The 13,156-nt window shown below is 29.2% G+C and overlaps 1 protein-coding gene across 1 annotated transcript; it reads right to left on the reverse strand.

Annotated features, from left to right (window-relative positions):
* Positions 1 to 539: 539 nt before the first annotated feature.
* CYP707A2 (cytochrome P450, family 707, subfamily A, polypeptide 2) lies at positions 540 to 7,625 on the reverse strand. Its single transcript, XM_028057376.2, has 8 exons — positions 7,243 to 7,625; positions 6,773 to 7,091; positions 5,918 to 6,067; positions 5,173 to 5,481; positions 4,036 to 4,125; positions 3,498 to 3,683; positions 2,849 to 2,967; positions 540 to 948 (listed from the first exon to the last, which is right to left on the reverse strand). Exons 1-8 carry the CDS (start codon positions 7,509 to 7,511, stop codon positions 843 to 845), a joined length of 1,548 nt encoding a protein of 515 aa, XP_027913177.1. The 5' UTR covers positions 7,512 to 7,625; the 3' UTR covers positions 540 to 842.
* Positions 7,626 to 13,156: the final 5,531 nt, after the last annotated feature.

Consider the following 13,156-nt stretch of genomic DNA (forward strand, 5'->3'; position numbering starts at 1 on the left):
TGTATTGTAGTTTTATGTATTACCAGCTGGCATGATGATAGGAGGCTTAATGCAAGAAGAGTTTGATTTGATAGTAAGTTGTGTGAAGATCCACAAAATAATGGAAAATGCAAAGGGTGGAGATTGTTTGAAAATCATGGATCTTTCATAGCTTATCATGAATGCTACTAACATGAGACAGAGCATTGCGCATCTTATCTCACTATGCAATTGGAAGATAATTTGTGTCCATACAATGTGTTTGTGGAGTGCTGGTTTCTTGTTCAACTCAGCTCAATCTTTTCCTTTCTCTTTCTCTTTTTTCTCCAGATTTTAACATGTTAGGCTCATTTTTTTCTCCCATTTTCCACTTCCAACAAATCCTTTACAACATTCTGATTTGGCCACGCACCCTTTTTCTTGTTGCTCAAACACTGCCCACGTATACTCATATCATCATCAATCATCTCAGTCTTAACCCTTTAAACATGTTAACATGACCAAACTTTAAAGCAGTTTTTTCATGTTTATACCTTATCCACAAACAACATTCATCGATGTAATTCAACACAGCGTAAGAGATTCATTACAAAAATACAACATTCACATATATATCCAATTTTGAACAGTTCATTTTTACTTGTACATTTTTTTTTTCCTGCACAAACAAATTGATCATGCAGAGTGTATTCAAGGCTAGATTGAACTAAGAATCTTTATATCTCTACAACAAAATGAAAGATGGAAAAAAATAAAAAATAAAAAATAAATATTCATTATTTTGACTGGGGACAAATTGCTTTGGTCCCACTTTCTTAACATGTTGTGAATCCATGATTCTCCATGAGTCTAAGTTTGCAACTTCACGTAAATATCTTTCTCCTTGGGGTTATCTTCACTGGTAATCCATGTTTTGGCACAGGAAATGGACCATATTGTATTCCATCCTCTTTTCCCACAACTTCCCACCTAAATCAACCATCAAAATAACAACAAAATCTCTTTCACAACTTCAAAGTAATTTTGCCATTCAAAACACCATCTTTAATTTCAACATATACTGATGTAATGAATGAATGTTAACAGCTGCATTGTCCGAGACCATTCACAAAATCACATACCTTTCATGAAATTGACAAAGCCATCATGTCACAAATTAATGTGCAGGCATATATATATATTCCACAGTCTAACATTCTCTAAATGGTTAGTATTTAGATAGATTGTTTGGAATGAAAGAGCAAAATGGGTGAAGTGGGTGAAGGTCACATTCAAATTAATTAATGTGGGTAATGAGGACAAGGTTTGTGTAGGTGAAATTTTACATATAATGTGGTGTGTAATTGTGCAGAGACATGTGTGGTGTCAAGTAAAACTTGTTCTATTGAAATTTGACTGCATGCTAACAATTATGGACTTTGTCTGTGTTTGTCAGAGCTGCCACCAATAATATTCCACATGTCTTGTTGTCATTTGATCAACCCTAGCTAATTGCGTGGACTAATTTTATTGCCATTCATGCACATAATATTATATATAAATATACTCAAAACTTCACACTCAAAGCACACACTTATACACCCTAACTCCCTTCTTTTTCAGAAAGATCCCAAAACAAGTTATATATATATATATATATATATGAGTAATTCTGGACCAAACTTGCGTTTCAGAAACTAAAGGACAATTAATCCTGATTGGTCCAGATAAATAAAGATCAATGTGAAGTCACATTCATTGATTAAGTGGTTATAAAAAAGAAGGGGTTTTTCTTTTTGAATAATTTTTTTATTCCTTTCATATTATAGTAGTTATTTTCATTCTTTAAAATATTTGAAAATCTAGTTTTTCTTTCTTATAATAAAAAATAGCATTAAAATGACCTATTTTCCAAGACTAAACTAATTGCATTTATATATATATATATATATATATATATATATATATATATATATATATATATATATATATATATATATATATATATATAAAAGACGGCCTCATTTCATTCAACTCTTGTATACATTAAACTTATTTTGAATAAATTATTACCTTTTATCATCTCTCTAAAAACAGGAATTGTCGTCCTTTACTATTCCCTCAACATTTTTTGAAGGGTATTATATGTATGCGAGATTTGTGCATGAAAGTGAGAGATACGTAGTGATTATTAATTTAAAAAATAAAGGGTGATCACAGTACAAATATAAAACAAGAGAAATATAATTTTAATAAAATAAATAAATATAATTTATAGCAACTTCTTGTAGTTAAACTTAGCAAGAACTTTCTTCAATATTCTCCATCTAGAAGATGAGTGTATGAGTTACATGTGCAAGAGGCTTATGAATACGTTTGGCAAGAATACCATGCATGTGTGCCACGTATACGTATGAAATACATGGCTATTGATGAGATCCCTAAGAATATATAAAATATTCATATCCTAAAAGAAACCCTTTTATTTTCCCTTTAAGAGGACCACTTCCACATATTAAGGAACATGCAAAAGCACTATTTAATTAATTAGAGGACCACCCTCTTGAATCAATCTTCCATGTAATGGTCAATTGAAAGATCTCTATCATTGCTGACAGACTTGTTTTTGATAAAAGTTCATTCAAAAGACACAGTTAGCGTTGCATCTAACGCATTTGGTTGGACATCTCAACCAGAGAAATCACCATGGTTGGAAATTCTATATTACCTAAAAGTGAAAAAGTGTACTAGTTATTAAAAATTAAAGTACGATAGTTCTAAATTTTAGATTGATGTTATGAAAAGAAACCTATTTAAATTTGAGATGTTTAAGGTTGATGATATATGATGATGAATGTGCATATGATATTTATGGTTAGGAGGGAGAAACCTGTAAGAAAGTGTGAGATGATGGAGAAGGACAAGAAGTTCGAGCTTGGCCAGCTCACTGCCTGGACAAGAGTGGACACCATTTCCAAAAGGCATGTATGTGTTTGGTCTCGGTGGCACCTGCATCATCACATAAAACCAAACTCAAAATCTCTCGTCACCCTTTAACATAGGGCCTCTTCTTTCATGTAATACATACATACATACATCCGTCTCTCCTAGTACCACTTATGAATGCATTCATGCATGCATGCATGGATGCGGTAGCAATTGTCTGGTGTTGAGCAAAAAAGGATAAGAAACAATGAAATTTTTAATTATTGTGCTATCCTACAAACTGATATCACGTGCCTCTGATACTCGCCAGATTGTCAAAAACACAGAATCATCACCTTAGAAGAGGAGGAAGATTCAAATAGGTAATGAAAGGGACTTCACACCAGGATAATATTCTAACCATTCATAACCTTATGTTTCTCACTTAAAAGATAAAATATAACCTATTATTTAATTCATTTATACATTTTCTGCACACGTATATGCCTTCTTACATATAGATATTTGTTCTGCTTGTTGGATGCATCTCCTTAAAAAAAGACACTAATGTTATTCTTAAAATCTTATATTATTATTAACAAATATATTATTACCTCGAATCTTGAAGGGTCGAACTTCTCTGGGTGAGGGAAGAAGTGAGCAGAATGATGAATGCTTCTGAAGAGTGGAAGGACCTTCCAACCTTTTGGAATTGTGTAACCTTCCAACTCAACATCTGTCACTGCTTCTCTGAATGTGAATGACAGAATGCTTGCACTTCTCAATGTTTCTTGAATAACCTGATCAATCAATTCTTCACTTAGTTTAATGTTAAATGAAAATATTATGGTTAATTATTATAGAAGTATAAATGAAAAAGACCTTTGTGAAGTAAAAAAATGGAAAGAGTGTCATATCTAATACTTTCTACTTATGGTAACATCAAATTACTTATAGAAACTGATAAAGAAAACAGTAACATCAACTTTGTCAATGTCAATTAATGTCTTCCAAGTGAATTTTAGTGGACAAAATCGATGACATTATTTTTCATTTAAAAAATAATTTGATGCTGACCAAAACCAACTCATTTTTTTTCTTTTAAGGAAAATTATATTATTGATTAATAGAAAAAATAGCAATAATATATACCCGATTTGTGAATGGCATTTGCCTGGTATCATCCCACGAAAGTCCACGATTTTCCATAGCTAGTTTGCTTCTTATTCCTTCTTGTTCTCTCTGCAAAGTTAAAATTTACAGAGAAAGTAATAAAAATCAGAATATATGCATTCTAATCAGTAAAGAGTGTTTCCAATAAAAATACAAAGAATCCTTCCATCATAAGTAATTATTAAAATTAATTTCTTGGTTCTTATGATTATATATTTTAACAGTTTTTTTTTTCTCAAATACCTTTAAACTTTCCAAAAATTTACTTTTTCCAACTTGACACATTGTTTTATTTTTTTAATTTACTGCATAAAGACGGTGCTTTTAGTGTACCCAATGAAAATAATTATCTGAAAATTGGTTTTTTAAGTAAGCTTATCTGAATAAATAAAAAAGTGATTGCTTATTAACATAAGGGTAACTTGAAAATAATTTTATCTTACTTTAAAAAGATAACTATGTTATAGTGATAATTTTGACTGTATATATTCATCACGTATGTATGAAGTATCATGACACAAAACATATTCTAAAGACATAAATATTAACACCGATTAATTTTTCATGTATCAAAAACGTATTTAATCTAATTTTCAGAATTACCATAAAGAATTCTCAAAGGGTATATAAATTAAATACTATAGATTGAACAAAAAAAGGTTGAGTGAAAAGATTGTTTGCATATTAGATAACAAAAAATTAAATATCTTTTATTTTCTCAAATTAACTAAAATGTAAGTATTTTGTTTCTACACTTTATCTTTTTATAAATTCATTTTAAATGTTATATTTTAGTCTATTATGAAATTTCGTTTATAATAAAAGTACTTCACATGCAGTTTGAAGATATTTTACATTATTTTTTTCAAGTATAAAAAATCAAATATTTTATTATTTAATTTAAGAAAAAAAAACACAAATTTTTATAATAATTTGAAAATAAAAAATATATTTAACTCTAAAAATAGAAAATTCAAGATATATATACAGGGTAACATATAAATAGTAAGAGATAGTATATGTGAGTGTATGGCATGTGAGAATGAAAGTACTTACAAAAATGAAAAAAAGTTATAAAGAAAAAGAAAAAAAAAAAGAATAGAATAGTAGTGTGACCGTCACAGCTTCCAATAGATTGGAGTTGTCATGAAGGTACTTGAGGACCCATGTTAGGGCACTTGCTGTGGTGTCATGTGCAGCAAATATCACACCGATCAGATTATCTGCTACTTGAGAATCAGTGAGTTCCATGAACACCTTCTTCTCCTCACCACATGATGAAGATCTTGAAGATGTTGATCTTGATCTTGATGGTGATGATCTTGCTTGCAATAGAACCCCCAATAGTCCTCCTCCATACTTTGAACTCTCCACTTTTCTTCTCTCTATTATCCTTCTTATGCTCTCATTCAAATGCTTCCTTGCCTTCAAACACAAACACACACAAATTTCCTCTTTTCAATAATATTATAAACAAACCCTTTTAAGATCTTCGTGTAATTACGTATAAAAGATGGAACTTTTAAGATAAATGTTTATGTGACACTAAAGCCTTTTGAAACATTTTTAATGATGAAGAGAAAAACATCCAATGTACACAAAATGGTGGGTTTTGTTTTGTCCCACTTCTATCTTTACTTTCCATTCTTTTAACTTATTCCTTAACTACATAAAATACTCCCACGTTGTCTCATAATGATTCGTACGGAAAATATCTCTCGTAATCAATTCGTATCAAAATTATTCGTACTATATATCTAACAATTTTTAATAATAATAATAATAATAATAATAATAATAGTAATACTAATAATAATAATAATAATAATTAATAATGATGATAATAATTGAGTTTTTATACCTTCATTGCTTTCCAATAGGAAGTTCCAGGAAGATGTAATGGATAAGAATTGTAGCCTTTCTCCAAGCAACGATATAACTCTCTGATTTCTTCCATTTCCAACTCCTTTATTTCACCAAAGGCTGAGATTGCTGCTACTTCAAAAGCATACTAATTCAAAAAAAAACAACAAAAATAAATAATTTAGATTATTGGTCCACGTGATCAAGTAAATAATTCTTTTTCAAATCTTTTTTATCACATTTTTATCTTCTTACTTTTTCCTATCCGACCTAAACTACCCAAGAAAATGTTTATCATGATTCCCTGCACTTCAGAAATAATAATATGTGTCCTCAAAACAAAAGTCTTGCTAACTTTTCTTTTGAGAAAGTCTTTTTTTTTTATATTAAAAGTATGCAGGACCACTTATTTTGACAAAAAAAAAACGTAAAAAGTATGCAGAACCACTTATATTGAGAAAGAAAAACAAAAAAGTAAAACAACTAAAGATATTTTTAACTATCTATTTGTATGAACAACTATTATTGATTTACATAAATAATAATTATTATTATTATTTGTGTAACCATAAACTATGTTGGTGTCCAAACTAGAGTTAGATATATTAGTATTAATTGAAAATGTCACCAATTTTAAAGAGAATAATCCAAGTTATATTGAAACTAAAACAAGTGAATTTATAAAGTTTTGATGAAAATATTGATATATAGAATGTTGTGAGTTTATGTATTAAAATAATAAATTTGAATTTGATTTAATAGTAGAAAATTAAATTAGTAAAATTTGATAATTCAGTGTTATTTTTATTGATAATGTGAGAACTGGGATGAAACATTGTAGGAGGTAAGATACCTTTTTCATCTCGTGCAAGGTGTTGATGGTTTTGTTAGTCCAAGAAGGCACCATTTTGATAACAATTTGCTCAACCTGAGAGACAGAGTGTTTGATTGTGGAGGGCAAAAAGGAGGCCTGAACCAGCCTCTTGAGCATGGAGTGATAGGCACCTTGCTGAAAGAACACAGCCTCTGGTCCTATCAGCCTCTCTTTGCTGGGAGGGTATGTTGCCTTAAACAGATGTGCCTGCGTCACAAGCACTGTCCTAGCTGCCTCAGGGCTCGATATCATCACACACGGACACCCCAATATGTTTGTCTTGAATATATCACCATACCTTCACCACACAAATCATCATCATCATAAATGCACTTTCACACACAAACCCCTTTTCATCTCTTTCTATATATACTATACGTTGTTAAGACATAAGGACATACATGTCAAAAAACATTAACATGCTCTAACACAGATGTTTATATATGTACCTATTTTGGCGGTTAGAGAAGAAGGAATTTGGGTTTTGAGTGTAGAGTTTGAGGGTTTCTCCGAGGTAGGGCCAACCCATGGAGCCAGGGGGGAGTTTTTTGTGGTTGTGGTGGTGCCACCATTGGAGGAAGGGTAGGAGGAGGAAGAAGAAAGAGGTGAAAAGGAGGAAGGTGTAATCTTGGAAAAAGTTGGTGAGAGGTTGCATGGTGGAGGAAGTGATTTTGGAGAGAAAGAGTAAGGAAGAGAAAGAGAGAGAGTTTGGAGGCATAGATAGGTGAAAGAAGATAGTGATATGTATAGTTTTTGTGAAACTCAAAATAGTTGTGTGAAGGGGTGTCGGTTGGGAGGAAAAGGTTTTATAGAGTGGCAGGTTGGGGTTGGGACATGCGTCACAACCATAATGGCAACACTTCAACTTCAATAACCCTTCACAAGTGCCACAAATAACCACTCCCACACTATAACTATTATAAACAAATACAACAACAAAAATCTAGAATTTCCTCATCTCTTCTCTTCTTCGACCGATGCACATATATAAACCAATATATATAGTATGCCATATGAATAGTCATTTTATTTCTACATAAATTTATAGTATATATTTAGTCTTTAAATTAGGTCATTTTCATTCAAATTTAATTTGAATAATTAATTTTGTTGTCGGTATCTATAACAGTATATAAAGAAGAAGATATACTTTTTTTTCACATTTTGTTATTTCAGTTTTACTCTTAATTATTATTTTAAAAATTAATTATTTTATAAATAATTTATTTTTAACCGTTATTTTAAAAATATCTTTTTTTAAAAAAAAAAATATTTAAAAAATTTCTTTTGTTTACATATTTTATTTTTTTAATTTTATATTTAACAACTATTTTAAAAATTAATTATATATTTCTTATTTAACTTACATATTTCACTCACATTCCAACAATAATGTTAAAATTGATTTGTTTTGACATGAGTTTCTTCATTAATAATAACAAAATTATAAAATACAATCACATTTTTTCTACTTATATAAATTTTATTATGCCATCTTTAATTTTATATATATATATATATATATATATATATATATATATTGGTTTGCAAGAAAATATCATAAATATCAATAATCTTTGACACACCATCATTATCATATCCAAAATTACTAGAAGTGTAAGATGTGAAAAACTCTTTCTTTAATGTAATGTGCAATATAACACCACTATCAAATATTCACATGCTCTTATTTCATACAAGACTAACATATTCATTATCACGAAGAAGAACAAGATGTTTCTTTATGATGATTATTTGTTGTGGTTCAAGAATATGTGGAGCTTCTAGATGAGTTTATGCGTGTAGTTAAGTAGAACTATAGAGAGAAAGTTGTTATACAAGTTGTATATCAAATTCAACACATGCAATCTGGGCTTTGGTTTGCTTGAGGTTTCACTAATTTTCTTGATTATTTTTAGTTTGAGGAATTTGTTAATCACAATGCATTTGATTTGTTGGCAAAATACAATTCATCTCATCTTGTTCTTAATGATTATATCTAGGTAGAATGGTTGAAAGTTTTAAATTGTGCATGGTTTCTTATTTTAATCCATGCTAATGATTCTGACATTTGATTATATGTTTTTTCTTTGGGAGGAATATTCTTATTGCTTGTATCTTTTGGTTGTTGAAGGCTAAAACTTGTATAGTAAAGTTAATTGCTCTTGAGATTTCAAACTCGGTATATAGCTTGATTTTTGTATTCATCTTCATTTATACTAATCATTTTTATGAAGTATCTAAGTACTATTTTCTTAGCCAGACAAAATCTTCACTGGAAAAGACCCTTAAGAAGATTTGGCTCGTGGATTCAATGGTAAATTTTTTAAGATCCTATAAAATAAGAAGAGTATAATCTTCGTTTTTTCCTTCTACACTTTCTTCTTCCCTAGTTTCTAATGACAAGTTTGTTCCGTTCCAGGTACTTGTCGTTAGCTCTCGTCTGGAATCACTTCAGTACTTCAAAAAGCATTGGGCACATGAGCATGAACATGTGAAGGGGCTATTAGATTAGTTATGACCTTATCTAATCTATCATGTCTTTCGAAAATGTATTCTTTTTTCTTTTTGCCTTTTAAGTTAAAGGTATTAGATTGGTTGGTCATAAACTGATACATATAATATCCACGCATATTAGATTAGTTGTGGAACCAATTTAATACGCGCTCCAGAACCGATCTAATATACCTATTTTACACTAGTGAATGCATCTTCAAAATTGATACCCATTTTTGACAATTGATCTAAGCACAATTGAAACTCATTCAAGTGATTTGACATTAAAGAAGTCTTTGTGTACCTTAAATTTAACAAGCAATTCAACAAATTTAGTATTGCTTGACTTAAAAGCATATAAGGACTCAATATTCTCTTACAAAGTTCTAGTATGTGTCTCATTAGCAATGTGACTTTAAACATTGACCCTAAAGCATACAAGTACTCAATATTCTCTCACAAAGTTTTAGCATGTATCTCATTAGCAATGTGATTATAAAAATTATCTTCTACATATTCACGACTAAAACCACATATATGTTGGTGCTCAAAGTTTTACTATTCATCAGACTAGAATTTGACTTTTTGTGTAGCAAGGACAAAAAGATGGAATTTCTTCACAAAAAATAAATCTTCATCTTGCCCATACATGATAGTTTGTACCATTTAAAACAATAATCTTTGTATTCACCTTCATCATTCAAACAAATAAATATATCCCAAATCGAAGAGCTATTATGTTTATCTAATGGGAAAGCAACAACATAATAACCAAAAGTACCAAAGTATGCAATGAAAATAGTTCTCCCAAACTTGCAAGCATCTATGAAAAGCAACAATAATAGAAAATTTTAACAATAAACACAAAAAAAAAAATACACTGTATTTTAATGTATGAAACTCTCAATGTGAGAACTAGAAAGTCTTGTGAGCACAAGTCAGTCAATCAAACTCGGTTAAGATAAAAAAAATGTTGGTGTAGCATAAACAAATGTCTACAACTAGTTCATACATCCAAATTTGAAGTTCAAAAACAGGAAAACCTAAAGTAATAGCGCAAAACTCATTTTACTAACCACAAACTCCCAATCAACGATCATTCGGTAAAAAATAGAGAACCATGTGCTATAAACTTGCTAGCAAGATTTCAGTCTAATCCAACGATAAACTAAGAGGAAATCACAATTTTACTAAAATGATAACATGATGAATATGATAAACATTTTTCTCACTTTTTTTTCTCTTGCAAAGAGTGTAATAGTTAATCCGCTTTGTTGAAGAAAAAACTACTCTCTAATTATATTAACTTAGATAAAATAAAATTGACTAATTTAGACACATTGTTATTCAACCCAACATGTTTAAAAAATATAAAAAGTATATAATAAAGCAATATAGATTTATATCCTAATCAAATTGGACCAAGATGATGGGAGATGAGGATAACCCATGGTCGTAATTAATTAGTTTGAGGTGGCGATGGTAACCACGGGTCCTACATTTGGAGTAGGATGTCCTTTGTCCCAATTCTTTATCATATCCACTATTGCTTCAATTTTCTCACTTAATGGGTATGCTTAGTTTAGGGGAAAAGGAAAAATAAATAAAATAAGGCAGGAAGAAATGAGAGAAAGAAAAAGTTGATGTAAAGTTCATATCACTTTGCTCGTGCACAAAATTGAAAGAATGGAAAGAAATATAAAATGAAAATAATTTTATCCAACAAAGAATACAAATATGACAAATAAGGAGAATTTAATGTTTGTGCTAATAAAATTATTCACTTTTTTTATTGGGTCCCATACAAGATGCCTCTCTCCTCCATTTTATATGTGCTAGACCAATTGAAAAATGAGGAATGTTCACCTTCTCCGACATCCTCAATTATTTCTTCTATCCCCTCTCATTCAAAAAATTAAACATACTAAAAATGTAAAAAAAAAGTCAAAGTATAAATTGTTATATATATATATATATATATATATATATATATAGTTTTATTATTAATCGTGTATATTTCTTTACAATTTATTATATATTCTTTTTTGATAGTTGTGTCATTGATTTTCTTTTTCCATTTTATATATAAATTTTACAATTCAAAAAATAAAATGATATACAAAATTTAAGACGGTAGTTTATTATAAATCGTTGCAGACGTAGTTTAGGTTTAAATACAAATGTGATCCTATTTTTGTTGAATTTTTTCAATTCATTCCTTTTTCTTAATTTGGTTATAAATTTTGTTAATTTTATTTAATTTAATCTTTTTTGTTAACATCATTTAAATAATTAACGGACGTGAACAGTAAACATCATATGTCAAATTGTTTTTTATTTTAACTTTTTATTATTTTTTAATTTTTCTTAATTTAAAAAAAAATTAACATGTCAAGCTACTATTGTGCAATGTGACAATACCAATTATTTTTTGTTCAATTTAGTTTCTATATTTGTTATTTTTGTTCAATTCTTTTTTTTTAATGGAGCAATTTTGTCCCTTTCAAATATAGACCAAATTTATTTTTTGTATAAATGGTGTAATAGTATTGTTATTAAAATTGACATTTTATTAAATATTTTTTGTTTAGGGTTATAGTTGGTTTAAAATTAGAACAAAAATTGTAAGAGTGGGACTAACACCATTGGTTCAAAATTTTGAGAGATTAAAAATCACTTAAGTATTAAATCAACTTATAATTCTAAACCAAAAAAATTTAATAAAAATGTTAAAAATTACCAATATACCATTTATACAAAATTTAAATTTGGTCTCAATTTGGAAAGGAATAAAATTGTTTCATTTAAAAATGGAATCAGATTGAACAAAAGTAACGAATAAAGAGACTAAATTGAACAAAAACTAACAGGTACTGCCACATGGCACAATGGTGGCACAGATTAAAATTTTTCTAAAATTAAGAAAAATTTAAAAAAAAACACACACACACACGTTGACATGTGGCATTTTATTGTTAACTCCGTTAACTATTTAAACAGTGTTAGAAAAAAGAATAAATTAAACAAAATTGATGAAAATTATGATCAAATTGAATAAAAAATATTAGGACTGAAATGAACAAATTCAACAAAAATAAAGACTAAATATGTATTTAAGCCTATAGTTTATTATTTAAAATAATATTGTGTAAGAGGTCGAAAAAGTATATGAAGTAATTTAGAAAACATTATGTAATGACGATGGAAAGTTACAAGAAAATTGGTAATTACTAACAAACAAAATTTATTGGTTATAGTAAAATTTCGACAGTAAATATCGTTGTATTATCGTATTATCGACGAGCAAAAATTCATCCGTAAAATGATCCTTTGAAAATATTATCAATAAATTTTTTAAATTCATTAATAATTACTGATGACCAAAATCGACAGATACTTCCTCAGGGTCAAAATTCATTGGTAAATATTTGTCAATCACTACCGACATATTTTGGTTGTCGGTAAATATCACAATTGACTTTTTTTCTTCTGCTTTTTCTTCTTCCTCTACCACCTTCCATGTTGTCACTGTCTTTGGCTCCTTCTCCTTCTCCCTCCCCTCCTCCTCTACTTCCTTCTCCTTCTCCCCCTTCTCTCCTTTTCCTTTTCCACCTTCTCCACCATTGTAATTGTGGCATCCACTGTTAAAAAACATATCTGTCTAATTATCTTAACCACAAAGGGATCTGAATTTATTAATAGGCTTTTATCTGGTTTAAGATGAATCTTGAATAAATCTTTAGGTTTTAAAGCTCAATTAATCAATTTCACAGTTCTGGGTTAATGGACTGTTTAAATCAATCAAGAAAGATTAAGAGAGAGAAGAAGGAATCAAGACACACAATTTATACTGGATCGATTCAAGGC

The sequence above is a fragment of the Vigna unguiculata genome, chromosome 2 (genome assembly GCF_037176805.1).
Source record: "Vigna unguiculata cultivar grain cowpea cultivar isolate G323 ecotype 2 chromosome 2, ASM3717680v1, whole genome shotgun sequence".
In the NCBI taxonomy this organism is placed as follows: domain Eukaryota; kingdom Viridiplantae; phylum Streptophyta; class Magnoliopsida; order Fabales; family Fabaceae; genus Vigna; species Vigna unguiculata.